The sequence below is a fragment of the Engraulis encrasicolus genome, chromosome 16 (assembly GCF_034702125.1).
Source record: "Engraulis encrasicolus isolate BLACKSEA-1 chromosome 16, IST_EnEncr_1.0, whole genome shotgun sequence".
NCBI classification, from domain to species: Eukaryota; Metazoa; Chordata; class Actinopteri; order Clupeiformes; family Engraulidae; genus Engraulis; species Engraulis encrasicolus.
This window is the reverse complement of record NC_085872.1, coordinates 30,376,732-30,394,094: the sequence shown is the minus strand read 5'-3', so window position 1 is coordinate 30,394,094 and position 17,363 is coordinate 30,376,732. Positions and strand designations below refer to the sequence as shown.

Sequence of the window (17,363 nt, the reverse complement as noted above, 5' to 3'; positions counted from 1 at the left end):
GCAGTGTTCCTTAGCCAACTTCAAATATCATGTATTGTATGTCATTTAATATCAATGGCAAAGGGGTTGGATTACAGATATGGAGGTTGTGAGTTCTAATCCCGCTCGAAGCCATGTTGATTTTCAAAATTATATCATATGCAGTGCTCCTTAGCCAACTTAAAATACCATCTATGTCATTTAGTATATCCCCAAAACGCAGAGCTACAACACTTTCAAGATGGCTGAATCCAAGATGGCAGAATTGTTTGGCCCATAACTTCTGACTGGGTGGATGGAGTTTTTCCAAGATTTCTTTTAGCTTTGTTTTCTCAATAGTACTTTGTTTCATCTCTGCCCCAAAAGGCAAGCCCGCTTCCAGCATTTTCTGTGAGAATGCATTTCTAGTTTAATTTAGAGCTCTGGTGATAGGTACTGTATGTGTGTCTCAATTGTACAAAATGCCATGCCAGTAAAGTGAAGAACAGTGTTGACTTTTGATTCAGTCCAATGTACTAGAGGTAACCTACTGTATATGCTATTTTCAGAATCATTCTGTTCCATCATAAGCCCTGTCTATACATTGTAATACTGTAGTATTCAATTGCTTGCTGCTTGCACATCAAGAAAAGCAACAATAGAATTGGAGGAGAAATGAATCAATTAAATAAAACATAAAATGGGTAAGTGCTTCAATGAACTAAGACGCCATAACTTTACGCTGACAACCTGGGTTTGATTCCGACCCGAGGTCGCTTGCCGATCCGTGCCCTCTCTCTTTCCCCACTCATTTCTTGTCTCACTCAACTGTCTGTTTAGTAAAGGTAAAAAATAGATATAAAAATTAAAAAATACACCTTTTAACAGTGGCTGAAATACACCATAAATTTGTGATCCTTCCATGTGTACATGTGTCATTATCTCCCATGGGGCCTAGTGAAGAAGTCTGTTTTGCCTCTTCGGTGCCGACCGGGACAAGTATTAAAACGCCGCTGCACTATGTGCAGACCATGGGTCACTGACTTGGTCTCTGTGGACCAAATGTTCTTCTCAGGGTTTAAGTCACGGCCAAGGCAACATTTATGTTCCAAGCTTCGGCTTTTGTGGGTTTTTTATAAGTTTCAGGGGGTGTGATCCCATTCTCTGTCATTATTAGGGTAGAGGTCCCCCCCCCCCATGTCACCTCATTGCATTCTGCCTGCCGCTGTAGAGGAGAACATTGACCCAGCTGGGGGAAACTGTGAAAAGAAGTTTCAGTCTCAGTGTCTGTCTGATCTTCCCGTAATCAGAGGGGGATGCATGATGACATCAAGAGGGTAGACAAGCATCAAACGAGAGCTCGGGTTGGGCTTTTGGCAATCAGACTTTGCAATTCATCTAAATTGCAGCAAGACTGAGTTCATTCAAAGGCAGTGTCTGGCATAGTCTTAAAGTATGGGCGGCTGCACAACAGCTCTTTATTATATTATTATTATTATTAGTAGTAGTAGTAGTAGTAGTAGTATTATTATTAGTATTATTAGTATTATTATTCATTATTATTCATTATTATTCATTATTATTATTATATTACACTTAACTGATGCTTTTTATCATAAGTGACTTGCAGTTATTTTTAAGTACAGGGTATTGGTTTCAGTCCCTGGAGCAGTGTGGGGTTAGGTGCCTTGCTCAATGGCACTTCAGCCATGGGTCAGGTGGAGGTGTAGGGAGAGGTAAGGCGGCTGGGATTCAAACCTTCAACCCAATGATCCTAAGCCTATCCCCTTAACAATTAGTTCACGGCTGCCCCAGAATGTTGAGGAGGATGGGATAGGGATATTTAGGAGCATATCACGGATGCCCTGAGCTTTTCCACACTCAAGTGAGTTGAATGGATCAACCGGCCGGGCCCCTACCGTGGCTTAATGGTAGGGAACTCGTCTACTACTTGGCGGACCCAAGTTCGATTCCCGATCCAGGTCCTTTGCCAGCCCTTCCGCCATCTCTCTCTCGCAACTCGCTTACTGTCTCTGCTTCACTGTCCTGTCATATAAAACACCAATAAAGGCTTGTAAAGCCCCTCAAAAATAACTGAATGGATCAGCCAACTTGGTTTATGTTACGACTTTTGGGGAGTGGGACAGCTTTAAACCTGGCTCTACAACACAATACTTGGATCTAGACATCACCTATTGCATGGCTGCAGTCATCATCTGAAGAGGAATTTTCCAATTTCATGAATAAAATGCTTCTGCATTGTACCCGTGCACATACTGTACAAAGAATGATTAGAAACTGTAGAGGGTACAGAAAAACAAGATGCACAAGATGTCCACATTCATGTAACAGTGGCACAAGTTGGCTGAATACAGTCTTTTGCAACGTGTTATTATAGTCGTGTAAAGCACGCACTGTATATCAACATCTGAAAAGTAGTGCAGACACATGCTGTTTGTACTTATGGTTGCCAAGGTAGCACATCTGCTACAGCATTGAAAAGACAAGTTGTCACAGACATCATTTTTGCGGCTGCTGTTGTCGTTGTGCTTGGTTTTTTCTCACTGGACAGAGGCTGACTTTCCATTAGACAAACCTAGGCAACTGTCTAGGGGCCCGACCAAATCTGTACTCCATAGGAGCCCCAACTGTCACACTAGTTGCATCAAACACACTAAAAAGTAGGCTTTGTCACTTATGCAAAGTAATCAAAGCTATCTATGAGACAAAACGCACCAAAACACAGAGTTTTATGTCTATACAATGACTTTTGAGGGCCCCATGTTCATATTTCTCCCACGGCCCCAAAATGGCAAGGTCCGCCCCTGTTACCGGACATACTAAATCATATAGTAGTACTGTTGTACTTATTCTAACATTCTGATGATTAATCCAGAGCACTAGAATGAATACAATAGAATAGAAGAATAGTGTGTTGTTGGTGACATGTTCTTGGGGCTTTCCTGTGTGTAGTTTGGTAGGCTACTACATTATATTGCCAGCCCAATTACTTATTTGCTTACTGTAATGTGCAGGTGTTAAGTTTTGATCAATATATTCATTTAATTACAGAGCTTGCCGTGCAAAGCTCTGGTTTATTTCCCCGTTGGTTCCTATGAATTAGATTCATTAAATATAATTTAGCATTAGTCTTTTTTCACCGAAGCATGGACATGTGTAGGCCTAAACTTCGAAATGCTATTGGTAACACCAATAGGTATGCTGCAAAATCCTAATGGTGACTTATTCCTTATATGTCTTACGCTTTCAAAACCAACTCAGAGTTGGATTCGAAACAACGATGCTTTGTGTTAAAGGACCAGTTTAGTCAATTTCAATATGCTATTGTATTGCTCACGCTACCCTTGACTTGTCAGTACCCGGTGATGTCACATTTTTCGGCTAAGCCCTTTCCGAGATATGAGCTATTCTAATGGGGGCAGCGTTTGTTTACTTTTTTTTTTAATTAACATAGGCCTACTCTAAATATTTTACAAAACGGTAGGCCTACCGCTGTTTGCTAGTTGACTGCTGATGTTGTATAACCTTTTGGATGTTTTGGGGAATAAATAAAAATGTTTTTTTGAAATGTAAACAAAGCGCTGCCTCCATTACAATGACCAAGATCTCGGAAAAGGCTAAAAAAAACCTCAGGTACTGACAAGTCCAGGGTAGTGTGAGCATTACAACTGCATGTTGAAATTGACTAAACTGTAGTTCTTAATATACATAGATGGTTGATCTGCTTTGCATGGCAAGTGGTTGAATGTCATTAAGCAATAAAAGGAATGAAGCCAATAAAGGGCTTAATGTGTACCACATTTTACATGTGTGCAAACACAAACGCCTGAGAGTAATAATGACTGATAAAAAGGTGTAGGTGGAATGGTATTCAGGGGGTACGTAGGGAAGCTGGACCAGTGTCTGAACCTGAAGACTGTCTCTGTCTCTGTCTCTGTCTCTATCTCTATCTCTCTCTCTCTCTCTCTCTCTCTCTCTCTCTCTCTCTCAATCCATTTCATTTCATTTCATCTCTCTCTCTCAATCCATTTCATTTCATTTCATCTCTCTCTCTCTCTCTCTCTCTCTCTCTCTCTGTCTGTCTCTCTCAATCCATTTCATTTCAAATCTCCCTCTCTCTCTCTCTCTCTCTCTCTCTCTCTCTCTCTCTCTCTCCCCATTTCATTTCAACTCTCTCTCTCTGTCTCTCTCAATCCATTTCATTTCAACTCTCCCTTTCTCTCTCTCTCTCTCTCTCTCTCTCTCTCTCTCTCTCTCTCTCTCTCTCTCTCTCTCTCTCTCTCTCTCTCTCTCTCTCTCTCTCTCTCTCTCTCCAGCAAAGGGAAGAGAGTACAAAGGGAAAACAAAGCGAAACTTCTGAAGGGATTATTAGAGAGGTGGCTTTGTATGACTTTCAGCACAAATAGATGTTCTTATGAGAGGTGGGGAACTTTGCCTTCCTGGTGTTTTTTCCTTGCATGTGTACCACTACCACGGTGCTCCCGAGGCAGAGCTCATATCTTGGCTATACCACATACAGTACCATGCAACCCCAACACAGGGGTGGCTTACAGCTGCTACATAGAAAAGATACACCAATCAGTGACAAACACTGGTATTTATTTCAGGCTACCCCGCTGACACAGTAATGAGTTTCTAACGCGTTTGTTTTTACCCTCTGCAACATACTAGGATATCGGCTCAGTTACTTTTAAGAATTCCCAGAATGACGTGTTAGTGAATTCATGTTTGTATTGTATCCCAGAACGATTTTAAAATGCTGCACTGTCTGTAGCGTGCCAGGAATCCAACGGTGTTATTTATCCAACATGTGTTTGTAGTGTACCAACCTACCTAACAACCAGGGCTCTAAATCAACACCAGCCAACCGGCCAAATGCTGGTGAAATTTCAGCTTGGCTGGTAGAAAAGACCAACTTACCAGCCACTTTGAGCCATTAGTGAGAGTGTGTTTGGCTGGTAAGATAAGCATCTACTAGCGATTTTGGCTGGTGATGAAAAAAAGTAAATTTAGAGCTCTGCTAACAACCCGCAATGTCTTGGAAGTTCATAATGAGAGGCCTTTTAGAAATGAATTACACGAGCAAATGTGTAAAGTAGGTGTAAAAGATAATGCCGTTATCTTATGTATTCTCTCGCCATATGAAATAAAAGCTGCATGTGTCCTCAGTGTTCAAATGGAACAGAGAAAGCCTCCCACCTCTTCTGCTGCCTCGCATTTGTTGCATTACAGTTACTATAGCAATCACAAGTGATGCAAAGATGTGCTGGAGGCACTACTCTCCTCGGCAGCACAGAAATACAGAGGAGAGGAGTCGTCAAACAGAACACACATTCTGTCTTCCAGTGATTGCATCAGGTGAACTCACAAATCGTCCTCAAGGCAATGTTTTTGGAGTCTGATGGCTCTACTTACTGGGCTGTCAACGGCACTATTGTGTAGAAATAGACATGGCGGAGAGTGGACTGTGTGTACTTGCTTAGGAGCACTTTCAGCTATACTTAAATCTTAACCACACTCTCACCATCTCTCTCTCTCGTGTGTGTGTGTGTGTGTGTGTGTGTGTGTGTGTGTGTGTGTGTGTGTGTGTGTGTGTGTGTGTGTGTGTGTGTGTGTGTGTGTGTGTGTGTGTGTGTGTGTGTGTGTGTGTGTGTGTGATGGAAGGAATGTTCTTACATTTATTGTGTGACATCAGACTTCCCTTGTCACATTTACCTCAACAAAAATGGTCGAGTTGTGTACCTGTGTACAGTACTTGTAAGTGATGGTAATTGAAGACCTTTTGCAAAGGTCTCATTCAGCTTATCCATCTACAGCAGGTGCCGAGTGGCGACACATGGGCAACCGAAGCATTAGATATTATTTGTGGCCATTACTAGAGAGAGAGAGAGAGAGAGAGAGAGAGAGAGAGAGAGAGAGATGCAGCTATTAGGACAGCAGGGGGCACCGTGGAACACACAGAACTGCACAACCATAGTGAGAACACACGAACAAGACCTCAACACCAACAACACAGCTCTAACCAGAGCGAAGTGATCGTGGTTGGCAAATGCATGACATTTCGACACCAGTGCATGATGATATGCATGACCATTTAATTGGCCATAATGAAGATATTTGTGTTTCATACAGTGCTGGTCATTAGAATGTTTTCTCATCCAATAACAATCGTCTCTATCCATTACAGCAAAATATAGAGTGTACTACTTTTTAGAAAAATGAAAAGACACATGGTAAAATACAAAAGGTATACAGTACTTAGTGAACTAGCACTGTAAATGAGCATAAAAACGACAAAAAAAGATATCAGAATGGGTGACACACCCATCCACAGCAATACAGAGCCATCTTCTCTCAGGTAAAATAAAAGACCATGGAAGTCACAAATGGCAGCATAATTTCCCACAGTACCCCGCAATCACCCAGTCACGAATGTCTCTGATTTGAATAAAGAGGGAAAAAAACAACATGATGGGGAGCATGGGGAGCGAGAGGCAGGGAAATGAGGGTGGCTCTGAAGACTGGCACAGACAGCAGCAGACCCCCCGCCTGCTGCTGCGCCCTGGCCCCGTGTGTGGGGTGCTGACATTTTGCCAGGACCCACCAGGGTACCAGAGTAGGGGCTGAGCGTAATGGGACGAGAGGGCAGGGGCATCGTTTTCCAACCTTTTCAGCAGGGGTGCCGCGAGGAGGGTGGGGACAAAGGGGACAGTTGTCCCAGGGCCGGGGAGAGAGAGGGGGCCCAAAGTTGGGCCCTCATTGCATGGGCTAGGGGGCCCTTTCAAATGACTTTGACCTAGGGGTCGGCCAAAGCTGTCAGCGGCCCTGCTTTCCAGTAACTGAATGTCATCACATCTCTCTGGTTAAACTGTTTTTCCCTTTTTGTGATGGAAAAAGGGGGGGGACAACAACATGCCCTATGTGCCTGACATGGAGTTTGCTATGAAATGTTAGAATGACACCTGCCAGCAGGGGGCTGATTTGTATACTGTTGACAATATTCATACTATGCCTGACTGCACATTTGTGTGTGTTGCTTCACAATAGTCTACTAACCATTAATACGTTGCCTTTTATTCTTTTTTTTCTTTTCATTTGCATTCATTGAAATGAGAAACTGGAAATTCACAAATACTATCTGAATGGTATCTTTTTGGAGGTCGAGAGAGGTTAAGAGTGCAAGAAAGACAAAGATAGTCAGACAGAGAGACACAGAGAGAGAGGGAGAGAGACAGAGACAGAGACAGAGTGAGAATGACAGATGAAGAGAGAGGATGTGGGGGCTGAAGGGGGTGGGGCTGAAGGGGGTACTACTTGATTCCTTCACTGTGATTTTACCCCTTTTTTAAATATATTTTTTCCCCTTTTCCTTCCTGGCTTGCCTGCCTCCGTCTCTCTTTCTCCCCTCGCTCTACTAAATGGGTCTCATTTGAGAATTCTCCACAGTTTTCCCTTTTGAAGCCTTGGTTCATCATCATCTCCATTATCTTGTCATTTGAAGAGGATTAGACACTGGAGAACACAGCGTCCGGCTCGACACTAAAGAACTGTGACAGCTTACAGTAATTGCTAACCTAATTAGCATGCTCGTCGGAGCCCCAGACTGGCTATGGGCTGATTTGATGAATATAGTGGGTGCTCGCTTGCTCAGTGCTCAATGGTTGACACGTTGTTCCATATGTGTAAGGGTGAGACTGTAAACGAAATGTGTGACCAGAAAATTCACAATGGCAATATTGGCTCTCAATTGGCTCCTGTCAAATTACCTTGAAAAAAAAGATTTTCTCTTAACAAACAGGGCGGCCAGTTGTCTACAGTAATTGCCAGTAACATTCCAGTAATTTCCATTGTACAATTTCAAGCTTGGTTCACCATGACCCACCCCCTCATCAGTTCCTCATTCAGTGGAATACAATGCTACTATCTGCCCAATCCTCCCACCGTTACGCCTACATCAGGACATCTAATTAGACCAATGAGTATTGCACACTATCTACAGATGGTGTTGTGTCCTCAAATAAACCAAACTGATCAGGAATTGTACTTGCTACCCTAAACATGGCTCCCCCAACCCCCCATTCCCCACCTTTTTCTCAGTGTCCAGCATGTTGTCAGCGTCATTACATGAATGCATATACTGTACTGTGTTTTTCCTGTATAACTGATCATTCGTCTCCAGCAGCTACTGTAACTTGCCTCGCTGCTGCCGGGAGATCAATTGATTTTTTGCATTACAATAAATTACACTTAACGGACTCTTTTATCTAAAGCGCCGCACAATAGTCCACAAATCATGCCGCAAAGTACACAGGGAAGGGTAGACTAAGTAAGCATGTAACAAAGCACGCCTACACATCAAGCGGCAGCATGACAAAGTAGCAATGTGCAGAGCAGCGATGTTAAGTGGAGGCCACATGTAAACAGTAGTTGCACTGCTCTCCGCACTGATGAGATCCTGAGCTGAAACAACAAAACATTAAACAGGCGTCTGTTTTCCCGACAAGCTGTCGAAATAAAAGTACGGACACACACACACCTGTGCATTTTCTTCTTCACACAAGACTATACGGATGCATGTGCAGAGAGAACATAAAAGCGCTTTGATATACAAAAAGCTGGCACCAGGTTTGAGTAGTCCGCCAGATCACAGGACTCATGAATGAACCCATTGGCCTTGTGGCCCCTTCCCCTCAGTATTCTAGTCTCCTCCGACTCTTTCTTTCTATATCTCTCTTTTCTTATATTTTTCCATATATGTCTTTCTTGCTCTCTCTCTCTCTCTCTCTCTCTCTCTCTCTCTCTCTCTCTCTCTCTCTCTCTCACGCACACACATGCACGAATACACACACACGCACGCACGCACGCACGCACGCACGCACGCACGCACGCACGCACGCACGCACGCACACACACACACACACACACACACACACACACACACACACACACACACACACACACAAATGCACTCCCTCCCTGTCTCTGATGCATGGCTACCAAATTGCTCATACTCACATGGGTCTTCAAAGCGACGGGTGTGCCCTGTGCCAGACAGAGTGCGGTCCTTCATTAGCTCTGATGGCTCGCAAGAGCAGGCTAAGGGAAGCACAGACCAGGGGTGCTGAAAGCAAGAGGGGAAGGAGGAGAGGGTCACCTCCACACATTACATTACATTACATTACATTTGGCAGACGCTTTATAACCAAAGCGACTTACAAACGAGGACATAATCATAGCCAACATCACTAGCAGATACAAAGTGCACAGGAAATATACAGAACAACAAAAAGGTTCAGTTAGGTTAGGTTTTTTTTTTTTATTCACACACACACACACACACACACACACACACACACACACACACACACAGACACACACACAGACACACACACACACACACACACACACACACACACACACACACACACACACACACACACACACACACACACACACACACACACACACACACACGCGCACGCACACGCACACGCACACGCACAGACACACACACACATCATGTCAATAGTCTGGCCTGGGGCTAGGGCAGATTAAACATTAGTCTAGTACGTACATACATACATACATACATTACCCACTTTCCTTGGTCTTGGGAAAATATCTGTATCAATCATCACTTCACATCATGGACATCACACCGATTACATCCAAACACAGTATTTCTCCCATGGTTCTAGTGTGGGATGATCACTGGTCTTTCATTGGCTTTTCTTCCATTTCGAGAAAGTAAGTCTCCTCCTGCAACAATATGAAAAGATTCAACATTTTGTCAGAATTGTGTTAGTTGTTTCTGGCATGCCTAAATGATTACAGAAACAAATGAATAAATGCCATTTTGGCATCATGTGGGGGGACATGACTGAGATTTCATTAGAGTGAAGAAGAACTAAGCCTTTCGTCAAACAAAATGTTCTCCATCTAACACAGGGTGGGGATTTTTTTCATTCAAGGGACCACTTAAAATGTTATTACGTCCTCCAAAGGGTATACATTGAACACAAGCCAGGATTTCCCCCAGCACTTTAGGCCTATATTGAAGGCAGCCACCTTTACAACAGACCCCACCTTCACTAGGTCGCCTGAACATATAATTTAAGTGTATTTCTAATGTAATATCTTTAAAACACATGGCATATGTCATGTAAAACTGCATACCATTAAAATTATATTGTAGGCAAGATAAGATCCGTAAACGGCCCCCGAGACATTGGTTCACCATCCATGATCTAACATTAGCTTTGAAATGTTGTGATTACTGGGTCTTTGATACTTTCCATAATGCATCACTGTTACAACACATACTAGGGAAACATACATGAGGGCACAAGGGCTGAAGCCTCAAGCTACAGTGTGTAGTTTGCCATCTGCTGGTGTTGTTGAAAATGACATTCACTGGGCCAGCCCATACAACAAAAAAACATGTCTAGGATGACCCAGATGAATGAGATTCTTCAGACAAATTCAGAATATATTGTTTTCCCTTTTTTCACAAAGGGGTTTCTTAAGAAACATACGTTTTTATAGAAAAATATCCCCTATCCCAATGTCTAGATCGCTCTCTAAGTTATGTCAAAACCTGTAGGCTACACACCTCTGAACTGAAACGTATAGACATGTATCCTTCCTGCAGTGCTTTGTTTGAAGATATTAGTTAGATGTTGCATTTTAAGGCAATAGAAAGTAAAAAAATGTCGTATTTACATTTTGATGGTGGTACTCCTCATCTTTGTTGTCAGTCACCAAAGAACTTTTCAAGATAAGCCTATTCTTGGTTCTACCCCTTATAGTTGGCCCCCATTTTATCAATAGATCTGGCTGATGTTTTGATCAGTGAAGTGCTTTTAAGTAGGATATGAACTTGTAATATAGCCCATTTTCAGGAAAAGGGCCAGCCAGCACATCCCAATTTGTATTCTGCCCAGGTAGTGGAGTGTTGACTCCTTTCGTTTTTTAAGTACCACCATCAATCAGTCCCTGTCATGGAACCTGAACATCAGTTTCATAATTTGAAAAGCCCGCCAAAGACTACACTTCCTCTGACAGTTGAGGAAACTTGGGTCAATCAAGCAAGCACGATCCACTTCTACTAATTGAAAGTGTGCTCACCTTCTCCCTCCTGGTCTGGTATGGCAGCACCACCAGCCAAGATAAGCAACACCTGGAGAAGGTGGTAGGGCCTCTAAAATCATTGGCGGCATTCTTCATAGCCTCACATTACAACAACACCAGAATTACCAGATTGAACATCACCCCTGACCTTACACATTCTGCTCACAATCTTGTCACATGCCTACCATCGGGGAGAATATTCTGTACCGCAGCATCCCATGCAATAAGCCCATACGACTTTGTTGCTGTCGACCAACGTTGACGGAAGCACGTGAGCGAGAACTTGTTGTCACGATGTGGGTGTTATTAGGTGAATTCGACATGTGTCAACGCATGCATGCGCATTTAGACAGCAATGCACCCTGGATGGAAAATGCTGCATGACGGTTAGATTTCCTGTCAAACTTCGAAATTTCGTCGACGTTGCGTTGACGAGGTGACATGTCACATGGTGTAAAACTATCGCGGGATGAATGCGGCTGCAGTCAGATCTTGCAACCTCTGCAGTTGCTTATCCCCTTCAACGCTCGTCGGCGGACTGCCTCCGAGGTCACGCGCCCATGAACTGGTTGGTCAACAACTCACTCACGTGTGTATATGGGTCTTGTCTCACACCTCTACACAAGTTTGCGCAGGTCCCCACTTCAGCTCCTCCTCACTGCCTGTCCCCCCACTCCTCACACGTGGTGTGTTAGTAGAGCAAACCGGTGCGAGCTCATCGTCTCGTTCATATTTGTGGCCGACTTTAAATGCGCTGTATTTAATAACACCCACATCGTGACAACAAGTTCTCGCTCACGTGCTTCGTCAATGTTGATCGACAGCAACAAAGTCGTATGGGGCTATTAAATACAGCGCATTTGCAGTCGGCCACAAATATGAACGAGACGATGAGCTCGCACCGGTTTGCTCTACTAACACACCACGTGTGAGGAGTGGGGGGACAGGCAGTGAGGAGGAGCTGAAGTGGGTACCTGCGCAAACTTGTGTAGAGGTGTGAGACAAGACCCATATACACACGTGAGTGAGTTGTTGACCAACCAGTTCATGGGCGCGTGACCTCGGAGGCAGTCCGCCGACGAGCGTTGAAGGGGATAAGCAACTGCAGAGGTTGCAAGATCTGACTGCAGCCGCATTCATCCCGCGATAGTTTTACACCATGTGACATGTCACCTCGTCAACGCAACGTCGACGAAATTTCGAAGTTTGACAGGAAATCTAACCGTCATGCAGCATTTTCCATCCAGGGTGCATTGCTGTCTAAATGCGCATGCATGCGTTGACACATGTCGAATGCACCTACTACCACCCCATTTTAGGGACAATACTTACCCACAAGCCATCTGCCACTTATGCACAAGCACTTTACCCTTACCTCACTACCTGACCTTCCTACCTCTCTTGCTTATTTTGCACAATGTAACTCCTGCTGTTTTCAGTGCAACCAATGCACTCTTAACTTTTTTGATGTTTTTTTTTGTTGTATGTGTCATTTCATGTTATTTATGGGCGCCCTTGCTTTTCTTTTCTTCCATGGCCAACCACCCACCCTTTGTTTTGTCTGGTTGTTTTGTTGAATTTGTGAGTACAGCATCTGTATAGTGTTGATATACATGTAGCTATAATAATGAACTTGAACCACAGTCCTGTGTCAATTAATTTTCATGTGATTGTAGAAGTAGTCTTTTCATCAGTGGCTGCAGGGGTTTTTAAAACAATGAGCATCACTCATTGGGCTGAGTGGGTGACATGGCACTTCAGGGCTATATTCCATACACATTAGTCTGCGCCCCTCTATTGGAGAGTTGCCTTGTCCCTCCACTCGAGTTCATGCGCTACAACTTTCCATGCTGTCATTTTAAGCGCGGGTGGTACTTTCGCATTTTGTTTAATCTATTCTACTATGTAGGGTAGAAAATGTAGTGTTTATGTACATACATAGCTATATTTGAGGGCGCATTGATGATAGCGTCGACATAATAGTCATAGCTATGAAAAGCCATGTTGAAACATAGGCCTACCACTTTGCCCGCGTTGGTGTGCTATTTTAGTCAAACGTGGGGCAGGCCAGGAACCCCGTGAGTCCAGTTTAGAGTGAAACGGGTGTTTCGTTGTTTGGAATTCAGACGTTGTGTGTCAACCTGTGCTTGCTTTCATTCGGCACGATGTATGGATATCAACGTGGGCTACTACACTGTTGACAAGTGACTCGCGAGCTTGTCCGGAGTCGGCATCGAATTACAAACTTTATTTTGGTCTTCACAGAAGCCTACAAAATGCAAGTCATTCGTAAGCTATTCATGCGTAAAACTGCGAGTCGGTAGGCTATTTGAAATCGTGTTGGTAGTTAACATAAATTGACACACATAATTGATTACATAGGCCTACCGTTATGGCACTTTGCTAGAAATCTACCAATATGATTTGTTAATTGAAGTGAGCAGAAGAAATAATGCTATACACACTTACCATACATGTTTTGGGCTACATTGCAGTCTGTCCAATAGGCAATGGAACAACTTGGGCCTGAGGAGAAACTATTGAAGTATGCTAGAGGGGGAGATTTGCAGCAAGTGCAGACCCTACTACAAGCAAAGATCAATCAGGAAATAGATCTCAACATCAATTGTCGAGGTGAACGTCCCATTTTGTTTGTTAGTTAGCTGGTTTGTTTGTTTGTTTTAGAAATAACTTAAATAATCTCCTCCTGCACGCCCTGCTCAGGTGGCAGCAAGACCAACACAGGATGGAGTGCTTTGCACTTTGCCTCCTACTTTGGCCACAAAGAGGTTGTGGAGGAGTTGCTCAAGGTTGGTGATATCGGTGCCCTTTTACTGCACAGCAATGCTTGCATTTGTCTGCCTTTGTCCCTCTCTAATTGTGTTGTCTGTATTTTGTATTATTCGCCAGGCTGGGGCTGATATGAATGTGCAAAATAAGATGGGCGACACACCCCTGCACAAGGCTGCACTCAGTGCCAGAAAGGTATGAGGTAGTCTATGCTGCCAACCATCACCACACAAGGGGGGAGATTAGTTGCATACAGGTGTGATGCCTCACACATTTGTGTTGCCAAATACTCATTTGCTTCTGTCTTCCTTTGGAAGTCACTGAGGATGAAAGTGTTAAGTTGAGTCTAATATAACATGCTCCTCCTGTGTTTATAGCAATGGCACATATCATCTTCATCTCTTTCTTTGTAGGAGATTGTTCTCTTGCTGTTGCGGTATGATGCCTGTGCAACAGTCATAAATGGATCAGCGCAAACCCCGAAGGATGTGACTGAAGATGATGAAATCATTACCATGTTGGAGGGTATGTTTACTGTGTGTGCGTGTGTGTGTGTGTGTGTGCGTGTGTGTGTGTGTGTGTGTGTGTGTGTGTGTGTGTGCGTGTGTGTGTGTGTGTGTGTGCATGTGCGTGTGTGTGTGCGTGTGCGTGTGCGCGCGTGTGTGTGAGCTCATGCGTGTTGTGTGTGTGTGTGTGCGTGTGCGTGTGTGTGTTTTCTGTCGATAACCTGACAGTGGTCACCATGACCTGATGTGACTGCATCTGTGTTCTCCTCATCATCTGTGTCGCAGCTGCCCAGAGGAGAGAGGAGAGGAGAGTGGAAGAGAAACTGCTGGATGCAGCCAGGGAAGGGGACAGCACAACTCTCTCACAGCTGGTCAGACACAAAAAAAATAACAATCAAAAAGCAATAACATTGCACAGTTAACCGTTTTATTTTTGTATGCTTACTGTAAGTGCGAAGCATTGTTTTAATTGTTTGTAGTATCGTGTTCCCCTCCTACTTCCCCAGCTAGGCAGAAAGAAGCCCCCAAATATCCACTGCACAGACCTGCAGGGGAACACGCCGTTACACTGCGCGGCCTACAGAGGGCAGAAGCAGAGTGTTGTGAAGCTGCTGAAGAGCGGCGCCAATCCCAACATGAAAAACAAAAATGGTACATAACAGTCCGTCCTCTCCCATTATGCAACGTTTCATTAAGTGATTTTCTTTTTTTTTCTGCATCAGCTGCTGGATGAGGCCATCAGCCCCAATATTCATTTAACATTAATAAAATGCACTTGGTTCTGCAGACTGTTATGTAATGATGGTAGTATGCTTCATGTAACATTTACAGGCAGTCTAATTGCCTGACCTTGGTGCATGATTTATATGGTGACGGCAACCATTATTGGTATGGGATTTTGCATCACAGAAACATGGATATAGAATAAAACATATTAAATCTATTTTAGTATGCTATAATAATGTGCGTTTGTCCCCCGTGTTCTATGTTTAGGTTCTGATTTCTGATGGTTAACAGCATCTATAGTAATATTAGTCTTATCACACCCTGTCATTAGTCTCAGTTTTTACACTTTCACAGATCTGTCAGTGTTCGACCTTGCTAGCAGTGATGAGGTCAGAGTCATTCTGGCAGCCAATCAGGAGAAAGTGAGTATCTACCACTGCCTGTACTGTAACAGTAACTTGTTTTTGTTTGGATACTAACTGACTGATTGATATTTGCTGGTACCAAAGGTGGCAGTAGTGTTAAAGGGCTTGTTGTAGAGTAGCCTCGTGGCCAGGAGAAATTGAGCAATGCAGTGACACAAAAATTAAGGGGTGAAAAAATGATGGGTTTTTATTTAACCAAAGTCCCAAAAAGGTGCATAAACTATTTACAGAAATTTAAGAGAAAAACAAAACAAACATAGAAAAAGTAAGCTAGCAAAAAAGAAAAGAAATGGTGGAGTCAAACATATGACTTCCGAGAGCCACCAAAATAAACCCAACACCTTGCATCAGGTGGGGCCTACAGCACACATGTGCTTCAAACAAAGAATGAGCCTCATGAGTTCCCTACACCGGGATTCAAATAGACAAGGCAGTCAAGACATTAGCCAATCACCTGGCACTACCAATTAGGCTATTCTAATTGGAAATCATCTGGCTACACAGCCAATTGAGGGCACCTCGTTAAACCAGCCCATTAAGGGCACATGCACATTCCACCTTAACACAAAGGAAAGTAAATCAGGCCTATACTTAAACATACCAATACATCAAGAAAAACAAAAAGTTACAAACAGCAGTACAGCACCTATGTGCACCTAGGACACTGACTGAAGGTCTTACACATTTAACACAAGAAAATCAAGCAAATAATCATCAGAAAATAAGTAAAACTAGTGCGGTGGGGTTCACACCGTCACAGGGACACTGTGTGAGATTTTGAGTTGTTTATTTCCAGAATTCATGCTGCCCATTCACTAATGTTACCTTTTTCATGAATACTTACCACCACCATCAAATTCTAAGTATTCATTATGACTGGAAAAATTGCATTTTTCATACACGAAAAGGGGGATCTTCTCCATGGTCCGCATTTTGAATGTCCAAAAATAGCCATTTTTAGCTGCAAAAATGACTGTACTTGGACCATACTAGAAAATATTTGTTTAATACTTAGTAAACTTTCATGTAAAGATCAAATTTGGCAATAGGCAGCCTTATTTCAATAAGCAGCATAGTTGCAGTACCTTTTTTGACCATTTCCTGCACAGTGTCCCTTTAAATGCTGGCTATTTCCTCCTCATCGTTTAAAAATAAAAGTAGAGTGAAGAAGTAGTCAGAGTAGAGAGATGTTTTTCAGGGACGTTACAATGTACCATATGAACAATAGACATTTCATTTAGCCATTCAAATACGAGTGCATGCTCACATATTCACAATCCACAGTTAACACAGTGTAACAATAGATTTACTGGTGCGTGATGTTATTTGTCATTTGTCTTCTCCACAGACGTCTGCCTTTGCAGTACAGCCGTTTGAAGGCCCTCTCTGGAAAGTATGTGGGAAGGGTGTGGTTGTAGCATTGTATACAGTAGGCGCATTCATCTTTTTAAGTCGCATTATGTTTTCTGCCTGCTTTCTAGAGGTCTCAGTTCTTGGGCTGGAAATCACACTGGGTAGTTCTAAAAGACGGTGTCATGTCTTGGTATCCTAAAAAGTAAGACATCTTCCAAAAATATCTTCTTTTGCCGTGTTTTTTGCATGCATGACGGTGTCCATGTTTTACATATACTTAAGTCAAGCTTTCATTTGAAATATATTGTCACTATCAAATGTTATGTAAGGTTATGGGAAGGTATTTCTATTAAAATTGCACTGATGTGGTCCACCCGTGGCTTAATCGGCTGGGCACTGGACTGCTATGCGGGTGACCTGGGTTTGATTCCCGACCCGGGTCATTTCCTGATCC

At 43.2% G+C, this 17,363-nt stretch overlaps 1 protein-coding gene across 1 annotated transcript in view; it reads left to right on the top strand.

The window, feature by feature from the left end:
• The first annotated feature begins 13,133 nt into the window (after positions 1-13,133).
• Positions 13,134-17,363, top strand: part of LOC134465598 (oxysterol-binding protein-related protein 1-like) — a 37,230-nt gene continuing 33,000 nt past the window's right edge. Inside the window, exons 1-10 of the mRNA XM_063219350.1 lie at positions 13,134-13,387; positions 13,605-13,743; positions 13,834-13,919; positions 14,020-14,094; positions 14,313-14,424; positions 14,691-14,776; positions 14,912-15,056; positions 15,486-15,553; positions 16,905-16,949; positions 17,038-17,111. Of these exons, the coding sequence (XP_063075420.1) occupies positions 13,620-13,743; positions 13,834-13,919; positions 14,020-14,094; positions 14,313-14,424; positions 14,691-14,776; positions 14,912-15,056; positions 15,486-15,553; positions 16,905-16,949; positions 17,038-17,111 (815 nt within the window). The 5' untranslated portion in view covers positions 13,134-13,387; positions 13,605-13,619. The remainder of the gene's footprint in view (positions 13,388-13,604; positions 13,744-13,833; positions 13,920-14,019; positions 14,095-14,312; positions 14,425-14,690; positions 14,777-14,911; positions 15,057-15,485; positions 15,554-16,904; positions 16,950-17,037; positions 17,112-17,363) is intronic.